The sequence below is a fragment of the Rana temporaria genome, chromosome 3 (assembly GCF_905171775.1).
Source record: "Rana temporaria chromosome 3, aRanTem1.1, whole genome shotgun sequence".
NCBI lineage: Eukaryota > Metazoa > Chordata > Amphibia > Anura > Ranidae > Rana > Rana temporaria.
The window spans coordinates 308608483-308626339 of record NC_053491.1 but is presented as its reverse complement, the minus strand read 5'-3'; the positions used below and the strand labels follow the sequence as shown (position 1 = coordinate 308626339).

General features: G+C 48.7%; 1 protein-coding gene across 5 annotated transcripts in view; it reads right to left on the bottom strand.

Moving 5' to 3' along the window:
* Positions 1-17857, bottom strand: part of HNRNPAB (heterogeneous nuclear ribonucleoprotein A/B) — a 140047-nt gene that overhangs the window by 86948 nt on the left and 35242 nt on the right. For all 5 annotated transcript variants that reach the window (XM_040344793.1, XM_040344795.1, XM_040344797.1 and 2 more), the window contains exon 5: positions 6693-6824. In XM_040344793.1, the coding sequence (XP_040200727.1) occupies positions 6693-6824 (132 nt within the window). The remainder of the gene's footprint in view (positions 1-6692; positions 6825-17857) is intronic.

The window sequence follows — 17857 nt, the reverse complement described above, 5'->3', positions numbered from 1 at the left end:
CAACAAGTATGTTTCTTACAGCGAGTTTGCTGTAAAATGTCCCTTTTCTTGTCTATAGTTTTTGGAAGTGAAAGGATATTTTTTTGGGTTCTATGGAACGTTGAAGAGACTGGTTAGGAAGGTCAGGTGAGAGTTTTTTGGTCCAAGTGTATTAGGCAGTATGGCTCCATCATGGACAGGGCTTGGATCTCGCTTACTCTAGCAGATACTAGGGCCACAAGTGCAGTTTTTAGAGTGAGGGTTTTTGTCGGAGCTGTCCTGTAGGTTCAAATGGAGGGAAGAGAAACCCCCCCCCCCCCCCCAAGCACTTTAGATACACGTCCGATGTCGGGGGTTCTGTTCATTTTGGCAGATCTAGATCTTTTTAGTGACATCAGGAATCGCTTTATCAGTGGGTCTTCTGCAAGTCTGATATCCATGAACAAGGAAAGTGCCGCCACTTGTACCTTCAGCGTGGCTTGGGAGATATTTCTGTCTGCTCCATCTTGCAAGAAATCCAGGATTGTTGGAATTATTCCTCTGCTGGAAGTCAGTTTGTTTTAATTCCAGGGGACAAACTTTTTCCTCACTTTTTTGTAGATTGCCCTGGTCACCGGTTGCCTACTGTCTAGGATGGTGTTGATCACTTTGTTTGTTTGACAGCCATTTGTTCTGCAGTCTTACCCTTTCAGTAACCAAGTCGAAAGATTCAGGACTGTGGTTCGGATGGTTGACTGGGCCCTGTGATAGGAGATCTTAGCGGTCCGTCAGTTTCAGTTGAGATTGGATACTGCCGTTTTTCAAGTGGCTCAACCATGCCCTTTGGGCAGGGGTGGGCAATTATTTTTTCGATGGGGCCACATGAGAAACTAAAAATATTTTGGAGGGCCAGGCCAAAAGGCTAAACTCAATACTGCATAAAATCAATTGTATTTCTTTATAAAAAGCAGTAAATATTGTTGGAAAACTGGTACGAGTACTTGTTATAGACATGGCACAGGAGGGGGACAGAGGCTGGGGACATGGCACAGGAGGGGGACAGAGGCTGGGGACATGGCACAGGAGGGGGACAGAGGCTGGGGACATGGCACAGGAGGGGGACAGAGGCTGGGGACATGACACAGGAGGGGGACAGAGGCTGGGGACATGACACAAGAGGGGGACAGAGGCTGGGGACATGACACAAGAGGGGGACAGAGGCTGGGGACATGACACAGGAGGGGGACAGACGCTGGGGACATGGCACAGGAGGGGGACAGAGGCTGGGGACATGACACAGGAGGGGGACAGAGGCTGGGGACATGACACAGGAGGGGGACAGAGGCTGGGGACATGACACAGGAGGGGGACAGAGGCTGGGGACATGGCACAGGAGGGGGACAGAGGCTGGGGACATGGCACAGGAGGGGGACAGAGGCTGGGGACATGACACAGGGGGGGACAGAGGCTGGGGACATGACACAGGAGGGGGACAGAGGCTGGGGACATGACACAGGAGGGGGACAGAGGCTGGGGACATGGCACAGGAGGGGGACAGAGGCTGGGGACATGACACAGGAGGGGGACAGAGGCTGGGGACATGACAGAGGAGGGGGACAGAGGCTGGGGACATGACACAGGAGGGGGACAGAGGCTGGGGACATGACACAGGAGGGGGACAGAGGCTGGGGACATGACACAAGAGGGGGACAGACGCTGGGGACAGAGGCTGGGGACATGACACAGGAGGGGGACAGAGGCTGGGGACATGACACAGGAGGGGGACAGAGGCTGGGGACATGACACAGGAGGGGGACAGAGGCTGGGGACATGACACAGGAGGGGGACAGAGGCTGGGGACATGACACAGGAGGGGGACAGAGGCTGGGGACATGACACAGGAGGGGGACAGAGGCTGGGGACATGACACAGGAGGGGGACAGAGGCTGGGGACATGACACAGGAGGGGGACAGAGGCTGGGGACATGACACAGGAGGGGGACAGAGGCTGGGGACATGACACAGGAGGGGGACAGAGGCTGGGGACATGACACAGGAGGGGGACAGAGGCTGGGGACATGACACAGGAGGGGGACAGAGGCTGGGGACATGACACAGGAGGGGGACAGACGCTGGGGACATGACACAGGAGGGGGACAGACGCTGGGGACATGACACAGGAGGGGGACAGACGCTGGGGACATGACACAGGAGGGGGACAGACGCTGGGGACATGACACAGGAGGGGGACAGAGGCTGGGGACAGGCAGCCACTGTTTAATCAATAACAATTGATTAAACAGTGGCTGCGTGTGATGGCACAGTGGCTGCGTGTGATGGCACAGTGGCTGCGTGTGATGGCACAGTGGCTGCGTGTGATGGCACAGTGGTTGCGTTTGATGGGCACAGTGGTTGCGTTTGATGGGCACAGTGGCGACAATTGATGGGCACAGTGGCTGCGTGTGATGGGCACAGTGGCTGCGTGTGATGGGCACAGTGGCTGCGTGTGATGGGCACAGTGGCTGCGTGTGATGGGCACAGTGGCTGCGTGTGATGGGCACAGTGGCTGCGTGTGATGGGCACAGTGGCTGCGTGTGATGGGCACAGTGGCTGCGTGTGATGGGCACAGTGGCTGCGTGTTATTGGCACAGTGGCTGCGTTTGATGGGCACAGTGGCTGCGTTTGATGGGCACAGTGGCTGCGTGTGATGGGCACAGTGGCTGCGTGTGATGGGCACAGTGGCTGCGTGTGATGGGCACAGTGGCTGCGTGTGTTGGCACAAGTGGCTGCGTGTGTTGGCACAAGTGGCTGCGTGTGACCCCTCCCGGCCCTGCCTACTGTTATCACCACGGCGGGGAACATTAGACCGCGTTCGTTTGAACAGCTGTTTTCCCCGCTGCGCATAGACACTCCCCCTTGGACGGATCTGTCCAATCGCGAGCAAGGGGGAGTGTCTATGTGACTCCCCCTTGCTCGCGATTGGACAGATCCGTCCAAGGGCAAGTGTCTATGCCATAGACACTCCCCCTTGGACAGATCTGTCCAATCGCGAGCAAGGGGGAGTGTCTATGTGACTCCCCCTTGCTCGCGATTGGACAGATCCGTCCAAGGGGGAGTGTCTATGCGCGGCAGGGAAAAAAGCTGTTCAAACGAACGCTGTCTAATGTTCCCCGCCGCGGTGATTAACGTGGCAGCGGTTTCGGTGGCGGGGGTGGGCCGGATTAAAAGGTCCGCCGGGCTGTATACGGCCCGCGGGCCGTAGTTTGCCCAGGTCTGCCTTTGGGGCAAGTGCGGTGCCATTAGTATATCCATTGCTCTTTCTGCCTTTATCTTCTGAATCACTCTTGGTATTAAAGGCAGTAGGAGGGAATATTTGGCAAATCAAACCTCCAGCTCCCTCCACATATGGAACAAGTAAAAGGTGTCTGCGCTGTGAAACACACTATAAGTGAATATTAAATGTGTCGAGGGGGGGACCGGGCACAGGTGAAAAAGAACGTGATGTTTACAATAGATGGCAATGTATTGAACAATACCTCAGTACATATTGGACATACACATATATAACTAATAAGAGTCCAGAGAACACAAGAAAGCAAAATCTCAAAAAAAAAAAAAAAAAATCTGGTAAGTCTGATAAAAAGTAAAAACAAGTGTTCAGTAGAAGGAGACCCCCGCAGCCAAATATGGTGAAGAAAGATAAGCCGTACACCTTGAGAAAGTCCACAAACACCTCTGGTGATCCCAACAGCTCATCTTAGGTCAGGCAGAATACACCTGATAGGGAAGCCTTAATAAATGGCAGTCTGGTCTTGATGGTAGAGATAGCTCTTATGATCCAGGTCAGTACATGCAAAAAAAAAAAAAAGGACATACAGCAGGATGGTGCAATATTGATGGCACCAAGGGACCTGGCACAAACCACACTCAGATCCACTCACATGAATAAGAAAGAGGGCTTATCTCCACGAGCAGTAAGCTCGTCAGTGGTCTGCTTCTCCTCTCTCCAGTGCACATGGATCACAAGCTGGGGATGCTAGATGGTGCATACGGCAGTGGGATACAGCATACGGCTCGTACAGCAGTGGGATAACCAAGACAGTAGGGAAGCAGAGCACATCGCATAATCCGGTATAAAAAGGTAGGGTTTATTAAAACATCATAAAAACAACTCACATTTAAGTTGGTGTAGATGGCATATATCCACGAGTAGCAAACTCGTATTCCGTCTGTCAGATGCTAGAGGTCCTCCAGCGCTCCAATCCCGACGCGCATCGTCAATCATGTGACTTCATCAGGGGATTTTTGACATTCACAGACAGCGCAGGAGTTTCACTTTTAATTCAATAGAACATATGTGGAGGGAATGTAAAGGAGAAGTCCAGCCTGAGCTTTTTAGGCTGGGCTTCGCCTAAAGGGCACAGGAGTGCAATTATTTTTGCACGCCCATGACCCACTCTCCACCAACGTCACTGAAATCAGTCAAGGCAGTGCATCATCCCAACATCAGAAGTCTGGACATGACTGCAATCAGTCAAGGCAGCTGACTCAGTGAGCCGCTGAGACTGCAACTCACCACCCCTCCAGCTTGGCACTCCAGTGATCGTGGAAAACAGAGCAAGAGAGATGTTGACCGACAGTCAGCAGCTCTCCTCTCGGGGAGGAGCAAGAACCAAGCCATCAGCAATTTTCGGTGGCTCAGTTCAGTGCGGAGACGCCGGGGGACAGCTACAGCATCGGTCACCGATGCTACATCCACCTAGGCAAGTATAAAAATCCATACTTCCTTTTTAGGTCTGGAGACTGGCTAGTCCACTCCATGGACCTGAATGAGCTACTTCTTGAAACATTCCTTTGTTGCCCTGGACTAGCGTTTTGGGTCATTGACATGCTTGAATACCCAGCCACCACCCACTTTCATTGCTCTGGCTGAAGGAAGGAGGTTCAGACTAAAGATTTGACAGTACATGGCCCCATCCATCGTCCCTTTGTGGCGGTGAAGTTGTCTTGTCTCCTCAGAAGAAAAAATAATAACACCCCAAAGGATAGTTTCTACCTCCCTGACTGTAGGGATGGTGTTCTTGGGGGTCATAGGCAGCATTGCTCCTCCTCCAAACACGGCAAGTTGAGTCGACACCAAAGAACTCAACTTTAATCTCATCTGACCACAACTTTCATCCAGTTGTCCCCTGAATCAGATGTTCATTAAACAGATGGGCCTGTGCATGTACTTTTTTGAGCAGGGGCGCTGCAGGATTTTAGTCCTTCACAGTTACCAATTTTTTTTTGGCGACTATGGTCCCAGCTGCCTTGAGATAATTTACTAGATTCTACTGTGTAGCTCTGGGCCGATTACACACCATTCTCATGATCACGAAACTTCATGCGTTAAGATCTTTTATGGAGCCCAGACCGAGGGAGATTGTCAACTATTTTGTGTTTCGTCCATTTGTGAATAAATCGCACCAACTGTTATCACCCTCACAAAGCTGCTTAGCGAAGGTCTTTTAGCCCATTCCAGCCTTGTGTAGTTCTACAAACTTGTCCCCGACATCCTTGAGTGAGAGAAATAGTGAGCCATCATTGGCATCACTAGGAGTAATAAACACTTGAGAAAGGAGCGCGTAGGACTCTCCATAGACCAGCGCACGCTCTGAAACGCGTTGTGTACCCTTTGTGATCCTCGTCAGCCACCGTCCCTCTGACGTCACCACCCAGCAGACGAGCGGCTTGTCTAACAGCGCTCTCATACGACTGCAGACTTGGCTCCCCTGGCTTCTGAGCGGAGTTTCTCACAGATTGCAGGCACAGCCCGGCTCCATCTGACTACTACCACTTCAATCTTTGCTCCTGTTATCTTAAATGTTGGATACCTGCACCTGTTATTATAATTAAACCAGATAACTTAGGCACTTTTCCTGTCTTTTTCCTATGTATGCTCGAGTTGACTTCACTCTTGGAGAGCAGCTCTTGGTTACCTGTTGATATCTGCCTGGTGATTACATCTTATTGGCATGGACTTTTGTACTCATTTTTATGGACTTTAACATTCAATATTATTTCATGAAATGCTGCGGTTATTATACCCTTGCATCCATTTCTCATGTTTATTATCCTCAACGAACACCCTGAGCACTGTAATCTTGTGTTAATTGTTGCCATTTACTGTACATGTAAAAGCTCTCATGCAGCAAATACATGTGCATGAATGATCCACCTAGAACAGAGACTAAGCACCAGCTCTCATTACTTTCAACATGACTCCTCGTCCACAATTAAATCACAAGTCAAAAGCATGAAGGAGGAATTAAAACTGATTTTTTTTCCTGTACCTTTACCTGCAATTTGTCAGGTTTGACAGGATTTTATTTAACCTGATCTTTCCCCCTCCCCTTTGCAATTTTGCTATATTCGAGAGTGGTTACCCATTTCCAGGTGGATTGCGGGGAGAATTTCTGATGGAATCGCCTAGACAAATGCCTCACAGATACCTACCAAGAGCCTTGTGGTTGCACAATAAAGGTACCAACTGAAATTTATATATATATATATATATATATATATATATATATATATATATATATATATATATATATATATATATATATATATATATATATATATATATATATATAATTTTTTTTATTATTATCACACAGACAAATATAATAATAATAATAATAATAATAATAATAATAATAATAATAATAATAATAATAATAATAATAATTTACCTTGCTGCCTGAGACATTATGGAACTTTTTTTCCAAGATCTTTTTTACAGGCTCCTCTTCCTTAAATGTAATGAAAACAAAACCTCTCCGTTTGTTAGTTTTTGGATCCATTGGCAGTTCAATTGATTCAATCTAGAAAAAAAATAAAAAATAAAAAAAATGAATTGCATTAACCCATTATTCTAAAAGTTGCCTTTTACTGGCAGTAAACTCAGCACCAGGAAGAGTACATCCAAATGGTCAGTGGTGTGTGCCAAAGCCTAATCCCTATAGGTGCCTTTGTGCCCAATAAGAATGCTGCCATTGAAAAAAAAAAAAAAAGTCATAAGCATAGAAGTTAAACGCAAAGTGGATCAAGTTTCATGGTATGCACACAAATTGTTTGTTACAGGTACCTAGTAAAGCCTAGAGATTGTATGGAGGAAGCTGGAGTTGAGATTGAATTCTGAAGTCTTACATTTTGTCATCTCGGGTTCCTTCCTAGGCCACATGCCAATTCAATAAAAGCTTTGTTTTATTACATACCTTATTTTAGGTTCAGTGATATCAGCAGGTCTGTTTCTCCAAGGCAGGCAGCCCATGGCTGGTGAGGCAAAGGGAGGGTGCTGTACACAGCTGCCTGAAAGATTTCATTACCTTGTCCAAGTACTAAAGAACCCTCAGCCCTGATGCAGCAATGGGCTGCTTTAAAAGTTATGCAAACGTCCAAACTCCTTGGATGGTAGATGTCCTTCTGTAGGAGTGAGATTAACTAGGCATACTTTTGTTAACATGCAAACCACCCTTAAAGCGGATGTGCCATGGGAAAAAAAATATTAAAAGCCAGCAGCTACAAATACTGCAGCTGCTGACTTTTAATATTAGGACACTTACCTGTCCTGGAGTCCAGCGCCGATCGCAGCAGAGGACGAGTGATCGCTCGTCTCTCTGCTGCTCCCCCCGCCATCCACGATGAGGGAACCAGGAAGTGAAGCGCTGCGGCTTCACTGCCCGGTTCCCTACGGCGCATGCGCGAGTCGCGCCCGCCGATTGGCTCCCGCTGTGTGCTGGGAGCCGAGTGTTCCCAGCACACAACTGGGGGGCGACGGGATGTGACGGAATGCCCGTCTTTTGCCTGTGAATGCCGGGCCGGAAGTGGGTGCAAATACCTGTCTTTAGACAGGTATCTGCACCCCCCTCCCCCCTGAAAGGTGTCAAATGTGACACCGGAGGGGGGGGGAGGGTTCCGATCAGCGGGACTCCACTTTAGGGTGGAGAACCGCTTTAAGGCCCATACACACACACAATAGGACTTTGACAACAAATGTCAGACTGACCTGTTTATTCAGACCATGTGTATGCTCCAACGGACAAACTGTTATTCAGCGGACAAAAATGTTCGCTGTGCAAACATACAAACTTTCTTGCAACAAATGACCGTGTGTACACAAGTCCATCGGACTAAAGTCAAAGTACAAACACGCAGGCTCAGAACCAATGCTAAAGATCAGACAATAGCAGAAGTTGCCCACAGGGGGGCGGTAAAGAGGTGAAAACCCATGCGATTTGGTGAAAGTTGGCTGAAAGAGTCCCATTGTATGTAGAACAAGTTCACAGCCAACGCCCATTCGGATCAAAATCCACGGAATAGTCAGATGGATGGGTGGACCAGGAACAGTTCTCCAGCCAGGAAATAAGGGATCTAAAGAACATTTGCAGCCTCTAATAGACACTGAGAAACTCACTATTAGATTAAGCAGTTACAGGAGAGGAACTTGTACAACTGCAAGAACAAAAAAGGGAACACTAGAGCTTTAAAGTATTTCCACTTTACCCATAGATTACTTTCTCTGTCCAGGTCTGTTCTGCAGAAAAGGAGTATACACGGATGCGTCATTCACACAATCTGCAGGGAATCAGTGAGCTGAATCCCTGCCGATAGGCACACTGTCCCCAATTATAAACAAGGACATTATAAAAAACAAGGAACATGACCTTGGATCTTGATTTTACTAAACGCCGGTATACCACTCTGGAATTTGGTGCTGAAGAAAGACTTCAGGCAGCTCTGCCCACCCCTCCCCATTACAGAACACTTACTTCACAAATAGTCACAAAACACAGTGATTGGGCATGTGGAGTGTAAGGGTGGGCACAGCAGATGCAAACTCTGCAGTTGCCAGCCCCGAAGATCTTGTTGGAGCTGCAAAGTTGGCGACGTGGATACCCCGTTGGCACTCAAAAACGTGAATAGTAAAAAAAGAACATTCCCCTTACATGCTGCAATTCATGGAGTGCAGTTTCAAAGATTAAGAAGCTTGGTTTCTGCTTTCCACATTGAGGGGAACTGTCCACACATCAAGAGACAGGCTCAATGTGAAATGATGCCAAAAAGTACATGTTACTTTAAAGCGGGGGTTCACCCTAAAAACGATTTTCTAACATTACATCCAGCTCACTCTACATTGACAGTATGCAGTTTGTTTTTTTGCTGTACATACCTCGTACAGCCATTTTCTTCCCCGGCCTCCGGGTCGGGACTCCCGCGGGAGTGGGCATTCCTATCCAGCAAGTGATTGACGTGATGACAAAAACGACCTTCCCCCGTCGCATAAGGAGCGTCACGAGTTGCCGAAAGTCGCCGAACGGCGGTGTGCATGCGCCGTATAGCGCCGACTCGCCGTTCGGCTTCTTTCGGCAACTCTTGACGCTCCTTATGCGACGGGGTGAGGTCGTTTGTCATCACGTCAATCACCTGCTGGATAGGAACGCCCACTTCCGTGGGAGTCTCGACTGGGAAGCCGGGGAAGAAAATAGCTGTACGAGGTATGTACAGCAAAAACAAAAAAACAAACGGCATACTGTCAATGTAGAGAGTGAGCTGGATGTAATGTTAGAATTTTTTTTTTAGGGTGAACCCCCGCTTTAACAGACTTGAACAGCCCCGCCCAGGGAGCGATCCCTCCGGAAATAACCCTCCTCCCTGCAGCATGCAGCCTCAGTTCGTAACAAGCAGTACAATTCTAAAAAGGAGGGGTGGGTGCCGTGTCCGTCCATGGACAGAGAAAATGATTTTACGGCGAGTACCAAAACCCGATTTTCTCTCAGCCTTCACAAGTCTTGACATATGGAACGCCAAAGCAGTTAGAAGCCCGAAAACGGAGCCGTAGCAGACAGGTACACCCGCAAGGCAGCACCACGTCCAAAGTATGAAGCGCAACCGCTCTAGGATGCGCCGGCCAAGGACACAAGGATGGAAGCACAATGTCCTCGTTAAGGTGGAAGGCCGAAACCACCTTCTAAAGAAAGGAAGGCTGCGGGCGCAGTACCGCCTTATCCTTATGAAGGACCACTTACGGTGACTAGCAAGACAAGGCCGCCAATTCAGAAACGCGTCTGACAGATGTAATGGCCACTAAAAAGGCCACCTTCTGAGATAGTGTCTAGAGAAGAATTTGATATTTTCAAAGGGATGGTTCCTGAAGAACTGAGCACCAGATTCAAATCCCATGGAGGAAGAGGTGGTCTAATAGAGGGAAGCACATGACGAACCCCCTGCACAAAAAAAAAAAAAAAAAAAGTACCCACCAGAGAATGGGGCGCCAAAGGCCGTTGAAAGAACACAGCCAATGCTATAATCTGCTCCTTAATGGTGCTCAAGGCAAGTTTCTGATCTACTCCACACTGTAAAAACAGCAGGACCCTGGAAATCGAATAAGTCCGTGGACACCATCCCATCTCTTCGCATAGAGCTGTAGGCCTTCCAGGTGTGATGGTAGATCTTCCTGGAAGACCTCCGTGCTCTCAGCATGGTTTGAAATGACAAAGTCCGAAAGACCTCGGTCCCTCAGCACCAGGCTTTCAATAGCCATGCTGTTAAAGCCAGCGACTAAAGTAGGATGAAGTATGGGACCTTGAGACAGAAGGTCCTCCTGCATTGGCATCCGCCACAAGGCACACGAGATCAGCGTACCAAGGACAATCTGGAGCGATTAGAATCATCGGGATCCCCTCAGTCTCCACTCTGCGGAGCAGACGAGGAAGCAACTTCAGTGGGGAGAAGGGCCTCACGGGGCACCCAACACATCTGCCCAGGGAATGCTGGACCTGGCCACGAACCGACACCTTGCGGTTGAGGCGAGAAGCCAGGAGATCCACATCCGGCGTGCCCCACCTCCTGCAAAAGAGTTGAAACACCTCCGGATGCAATGACCATTGCCCCTGGTCCAGCATCTGGCGAATTAGGTCGTGCAGCTGACAGTTTTCTACACCCGAAATGTAGGCTGCAAGCAAGTTTTTCCGCCCACTGCAGGATGTGAGCAACCTCGGACACTGCAGCCGAGCTCCATGTTCCCCCCAGATAGTTGACATAAGCCACCGCCGTGGCGTTGTCAGACTGAATCCTGATTGGGCGATCTTGCGACCACGAGGAGAGACAGCCTGATCGTCCGAAGTTCCAGGACATTGATTGGCAGATGGGATTTTTCTAGAGTCTAGCGACCCTGGATCCATCCCCAACCCTCCCCCCCCCCCCCCCCCCTCCCCCCCCCCCCCCCCCCCCCCCCCGGCTGGTGTCCGTCGTAATCACCGTCCACTGGAAAGGGAGAAACTACTTCCCAGACCAAAGAGCCAGGGATCTCAGCCACCAATTCAGAGACTGACTAGGTGACCTACCCAAATCTGGTGATCCAGAGACAGAGATTTGTTCGAATTTGGACAAGATCTCCCTCTGCAATACTCGTGTGGAATTGGGCATATGGTACTGCCTCGAAGGAGGCTACCATGAGGCCCAGGACCCGCATGCAGGACCGACTTCTGGATGTTTAACACCCAACCGAATTCTCGGAGGGTCTGGCTGGTAAGACATCTACCTCCAATTCTGAGCCAGAAGTTGATCTCAGAACAAGATTGTCCAAGTAGCCCACGATCGCAATATCTTTAAAAAAAAAAAAAAAAAAAAAAAAAATCGGGCAAGCACCTTGGTGAAAACTCTTGGTGCGGACGCTAGGCCAAAGGGAAGAGCCACAAACTGATAGTGGTCTTCACCAATGGCAAAAACGCATAAACCTCTTGTGTCCTGCACAAATTGCGTCCTTAAGGACACCAGAAAGTCCCCTAGATGGAGCACAGCCACCACCGAACAGATTGATTCCATACAGAATTTCCGTACTCTTACAAAAGCATTTAGGGCCTTGAGGTCCAAGATTGGATAGACTCCGTCCTTCGGGACCACAAACCGATTCGAATAAAAACCCTGAAACCTCTCGTCCCGCGGAACTGGTAAAATGAGCCCCACAACTCAACAAGTCTTGCAAGGCCCCCCAATAGGGCAGACCAACGAGCCGGAAGGAGAGAGAGATTTGAAGGAAAGAATCTGTTCAGCGGACAGCAAAGAAACTCAATCTTGTACCCTGAAGTGACCACCTCGCAGACCCACTGGTCGGAGAGCAGGAAGATCCACCGAGCCGTGAACCTGCAAAGCCGTCCTCCCACCCATGAGTCGGGCGGGGGCAAAACTTCATGCGGTGGAGGTTTGGATGCTGGCTTATGCAGCCAGGGACGCTTATGTCCCAGCCGAGCCTTTGTCAGCCTGGGAGGGTCTACCCACGGGCCCTGACTGACTAAAATACCGCTTTTGCTTGGGAAAGGAAGGACCCGGCTTACGGTGCGGCTCCTTCCCCTTGTTGTGAGGAGAGTGCCCTTGCAGGGACATCCTTAATAATGTCACTTTTTTGAATGCTTGGTCAGCAGACCAACATTTCAGTCAAATCAGGCGGCGCAATACCACCGCAGATAGATGCTCTGGAGATCAAGGGGCCACATCCAGAGTGGCATCACAGACATATACAAGGCCCTGGACCAACTGGTCAGCCAGTCTTACACACTTAGGAGGTAGCTGATGCTCCTTCAGTCTGGTGCAATATTTTTGCCCCATCAGTGAGAGTCTGAGACACCAGAGTTGCAGCCAAAATAGGCCTCAACGCAGACACCCGGAATGGTAAACATGGAGCAGGTCACCGCCTCGAAACTCCTATCAGTGTGGTCCTTAAATGCAGGGGTCCCCTCTACTGCAGAGTGGTGACCTTATTCAACCGTGTGGGGGGGGGGGGGTAGAGGAGCCCACTTTTTCCAAGAGGCTGCCCTCAAAAGGGATAACGGACCGCCTGACGCTTGAGTCCCTCACAGCATTGATAAGTGCACCGACAAGTGCCATGTCCTGCACTGCGAGGGGTCTTCACAAGGAAGGTCCTGGTCCACATCCTCCGACAACCCAAAACCGGGGTCCTGTGCCACAGCCAGGTCTGAGTCAGAGCATTCCCCTGGAGATGGGGGGGAGGGGGGCGATTTACCCCCGCACGCCGCTTCCACCCTGGCAACAAATGATTCCAGGACTGCCGACAAAGTGTCCATGGGAACCGCAGGGGCACCAGCTGCCACCTCTGGCATGTTTGGGGAAGAACCAGATACTGACTCCATAACAGACAGCTAGCTCTCAGGGACCAATGCAAGACCTTAAAAGTTCACCCTCCTTGCTGCACTGACCGGGGGTGGGGGGGTTACCCAAACTGAGGCTGCAGGGCGGAGGGTCAAGTCTGGTGGGACCACCCCATCGGCAGGGCTGTTCAGCTCTGTTAAAGTAACATGTATTTAAATATCTAACATGTTCTGCCTAGTCCTCTATGAACAGGAACATAACCCATATGTCAAGACTGCGTCCGTCCATGGATGAAAATAGAAAGTAAAAATAGACTGTACATACCAAGTCGTGGAGAAGTAAACAAAAGCTCATTTAGCTGCATTTCTCCTGTGGGATCACAGGAGTGCAGTTCATTCTGAAGACAACAGACTGAACCTGGAGGACAAGGCGGTCCAAACAGGATTGCAACAATGGAGTCAGGAACCACCCACATGGACTGGCACCCGGCTCAGCCCCTCAGCAAGCTACTGAGCCTTGAGGCCACTCCTGCCCCCTACACAGCCCAGCGCTCCCTCTTGGGGCAAACAATGCAGAGTACACAATAGAAAGGTGACCCATGTTCTGTGCTCCAAGATAGCTATATTTACAAGCAAGTCGCTTATGATAAATCATACAAAAAAAAAACAAATAGACGGAGTATTCACAGACCTTGAGATGTCCTCAGGCAATGGTGGGCAACTAGGCACACAGAATTTAGACACCAGACCCAAACTTAAGACTGCCACTACAAGGCCCTTGCAGGCCAAAAGCTGAAGTCCCAGAAGACTGAACCTGGTAGAACTTTTGAAAACAGGATATGCAGAGGACCAGGCTACCGAGTTGGTGCATAGCGCAAGCACTCTGGAGAGTGGTCGTCTGATCAGGCTAGTGATGGTGAACTTTGAAGTAGGATTTCCCTTGATGGGCTTAAAGGGTTGGATTAGTCAATCTTGCCGATAGCTGGCCTTTTGAAATGGACTGATGGACTAACAGATAATTGTCTGGATGTAGTCGATGTTTGTGCCCTATGCCAAAGCACTGTCTTCACCGGATGGAAGACAGATAGCACCCTAGAAGAAATGGTATTGGATGCAAATCTAACTCACCTTTGTGAAGAATAAGAATGGCTCCTTTCACAAAAGAGCCACCAGCTCAGAGAGCAGTTAGACGTGATGGTAACCAAGTCAGCCACTTTTTTTATAGGAGAGATCTTCTTGGAAGATATCCCTGAAGGTTGTCTGCATTAGAGAACCCGAGTGGGAGGTACCAAGGAAGCGCACAGTCCTAAAGGGGACCAGATTCCAAAATACGCCAAGATGAAAGGTTTGACCAGGGAGCAACAAGATTTTTGAAGAAGGCACAATGCCAGAACATTAAAGTTTAAAGGTTAAGTTCTGTAAGGTCCCAATTTTAGAAAGCCAGAATGTGAGAAACCGTAATCTGAAGTGCCTGTGTTCACAGGAGGCAAAATAATTTCCCCAAGTATAATAGCCCTTTAGTGATGTGGCTTTCCTTGCTTTCAGCAAGGTAGGAATGAGACTATGACCCATCTGTCCCCGAAGACCTGCCTTCAATAGCCATGATAGTGACAGAAGCAGGATGGAAAAAGGGCATCAAGACAGCATATATGGCCTGTTGGGCAACTAGGAGACTACCATTGGCCTCTGAGCAGGTGTTCACCAGGTAATTCTGGGCCAGTTTGGTGCACTTAAAACTGCCAGTTTTTTCTATTGTTCCACTTTGAGCAAGTGAGGTTTAATTTGAATTGGAGGAAACATACATTGGCCTAAAAAGACTCAAGGCATCTGATGCTAGAGATACATAATGCTTTGGCCTGGCCACAAACATTGATAGCTTTGAATGTGGAGGCCAGGATATTCAAAACTAGGGTCCCTCTATGCAACGTGTCATGGAAGGGGTTGTGTGCCCATACCCTTTTATCTAGGTCCACCTCTTGACCTTTATACCACCTAGGAACCCTTCAAATAGTTTAGGGGTCAGGCAACATTCCCATTAAGGTAGGGTTAATCACTGGGAAAATGTCCCATGTGGTGGCGGCAAGAATGCACCTCTACAGGGGTGATCACAAGGTTGCCAAACAAGTGAAATTGTGGCGCAAACAAATGTTAATGCACTATCGACATAAGTATGCATCTACCAGTCCTAGATGAAATGTGAAGATACACATGTGTAGCATAGTTAGTTCATAAAAATTCCATAAGGAGTGTTGTACTTTAGTAGGTAGCGCCACCTGAGACAGGAACGAATCTTTGAAATTACAAAAACTAACAAGGAAGCACCAGCTTAGTGCAGCATCAATGGTTTATTACAATTAAAAAGCCAAATGCAAACGCACAATACCAATCCGGGGCAATTAGAATCGCCAGAATCCCTTTAGTCTCCACTCTGCGAAGCAGACAAGGGGGGGGGGGGGGGGTGCATAAGTCAGTCGATAATGCCCCCAAGGAGCTACCAACGCATCCACCCAGGGATCCTTGGACCTGGCCACAAACCTCAATACCTTCCGATTGAGTCGAGAGACCAGGAGATCTGGCATGCCCCAGGATGTAGCAACCATTCACCTTGGTCTAGCATCTGGTGACTTAAATAGTCTGCCAGTTTTCTACGCCCAAAATGTAGACGGCAGATAGAGCCGGCACATGCCGCTCTGCCCACCCCAGGATGTGAGCGACCTCCAATGTTGCAGCAGAGCTTGTTCCTCCTTGATGGTTGGCATACGCCACCGCCATGGCGTTGTCCGACTGAATCCTCACTGGAGCGTCCAAGTGGAGAGGCACCGCCGGATCGCCTGAAGTTCCAGCACATTGATCGGCAGGTGGTATTCTTCCTGCGTCCAGCGACCCTGTGCCGACTGTACGCCTCAAACTCCCCCCCAACCAGTCAGGCTGACATCCGTCACGATCACTATCCAATGAAAAAGGAACAACTTCCCGGATTGAAGGCACGGAGACCTAAGCCACCAGACCAGAGATTTCCTGACTGACTAGGTGGCTCACCTGAAGCCGACAATCCAGAGACAAGGGAGATTTGTCCCATTTGGACAGGATCTCCTTTTGCAAGACTCGAGTATGGAATTGAGCATACGGTACCGCCTCGAAAGTGGCTACCATGAGACCCAGGACTCGCATGCAAAAAACACAGCGACCACTTGCAGGATGTCAGCTTCACCGCAGCATGAAGAGTCTGCAGCTTGTCTAAAGGGAGAGGGAGGAGTCCAGAATCAAGCCCAAGTACTGCAGGCGTTGACTTGATACTAACACCGACTTTGAGGCTCAGGACCCAACCAAACTCCCAAAAAGCCTGGCTATCTCCAAATCCTCCTTTGAGGCTGAAGCTGCTCTCAGGAGGTTGTGAAGGTAGCCCACAATAGCGAAGGGGCAAACCTTCATACCGTCACAGATTTGTTCGGCTTGCGAAACCAGGGACGCTTCTGTTGAAAAAAAAAAAAAAAAAAAAAAAACACGCTTCTGAGCGGAAAAAGAAGGTCCTGGCCTACGGCAAGGCTCATTACCCTTTATGGATTGTGGGAGCAACGTACTCTTACCCTTAGCAAGATTTTTAATAATGTCATCCAGCAAGGCTCCAAAGAGCATTTCTCCCTGGAAGCCACCAGAGCCTTCTTAGATGCCTGGTCCGCAGACCAGCATTTTAGCCAAATCAGGCACTGTAACAGCACATTCTGAGGCTCTAGAAAGCAAGGGAGCCGTATCTAAGCCCGCATCGCAGACATACTTAAGGTCATCCACCAATTGGACTGCCAGTTCCATGCAGACCGGGGAAGCCCGTTTTTCCAACTCACAATGCGCCAATTTTGCACATTCAGTAAGTGTCTGGGCCAACACTGGCCGCAATGCTGACCACCATAAACATGGTCCGGGCAACTGCCCCGGCCCTCCTATCGGCTGGATCCTTAACCACTTAAAGACCACAGGTGTTTTTCAGATTTGGTGTTTGCAAGACTAAAACATTTTTTTCTGCTAGAAAATTACTTAAAACCCCCAAACATTATATATTTTTTTTTTCTAACACCCTAGAGAATAAAATGGCGGTCATTGCAATACTTTTTGTCACACCGTATTTGCGCAGCAGTCTTACAAGCGCACTTTTTTTGGAAAAAATTCACTTTTTTGAATTAAAAAATAAGACAACAATAAATTTGGCCCAATTTTTTTATATATTGTGAAAGATAATGTTACGCCGAGTAAAATGATACCCAACATGTCACGCTTTAAAATTGCGCCCGCTCGTGGCATGGCGTCAAACTTTTACCCTTAAAAATCTAGATAGGCGACGTTTAAAAAATTCTATAAGTTGCATTTTTTGAGCTACAGAGTAGCTCTAGGGCTATAATTATTGCTCTCGCTCTAACGATCGCGGCGATACCTCACTTGTATGATTTGAACACCGTTTTCATATGCGGGCGCTACTTGCGTATGCGTTCGCTTCTGCGCGCGAGCTCGTCAGGACGGGGCGCTTTAAAAAAATTTTTTTTTTGTTTTCTCATTTAATTAATTTTATTGATTTTATTATTTTTTACACTAAAATATAAAAAAAAAAAAAAAATGATCACTTTTATTCCTATTACAAGGAATGTAAACATCCCTTGTAATAGAAAAAAGCATGACAGGTCCTCTTAAATATGAGATCTGGGGTCAAAAAGACCTCAGATCTCATATTTAGGCTTAAATGCAAAAAAAAAAAAAAAAAA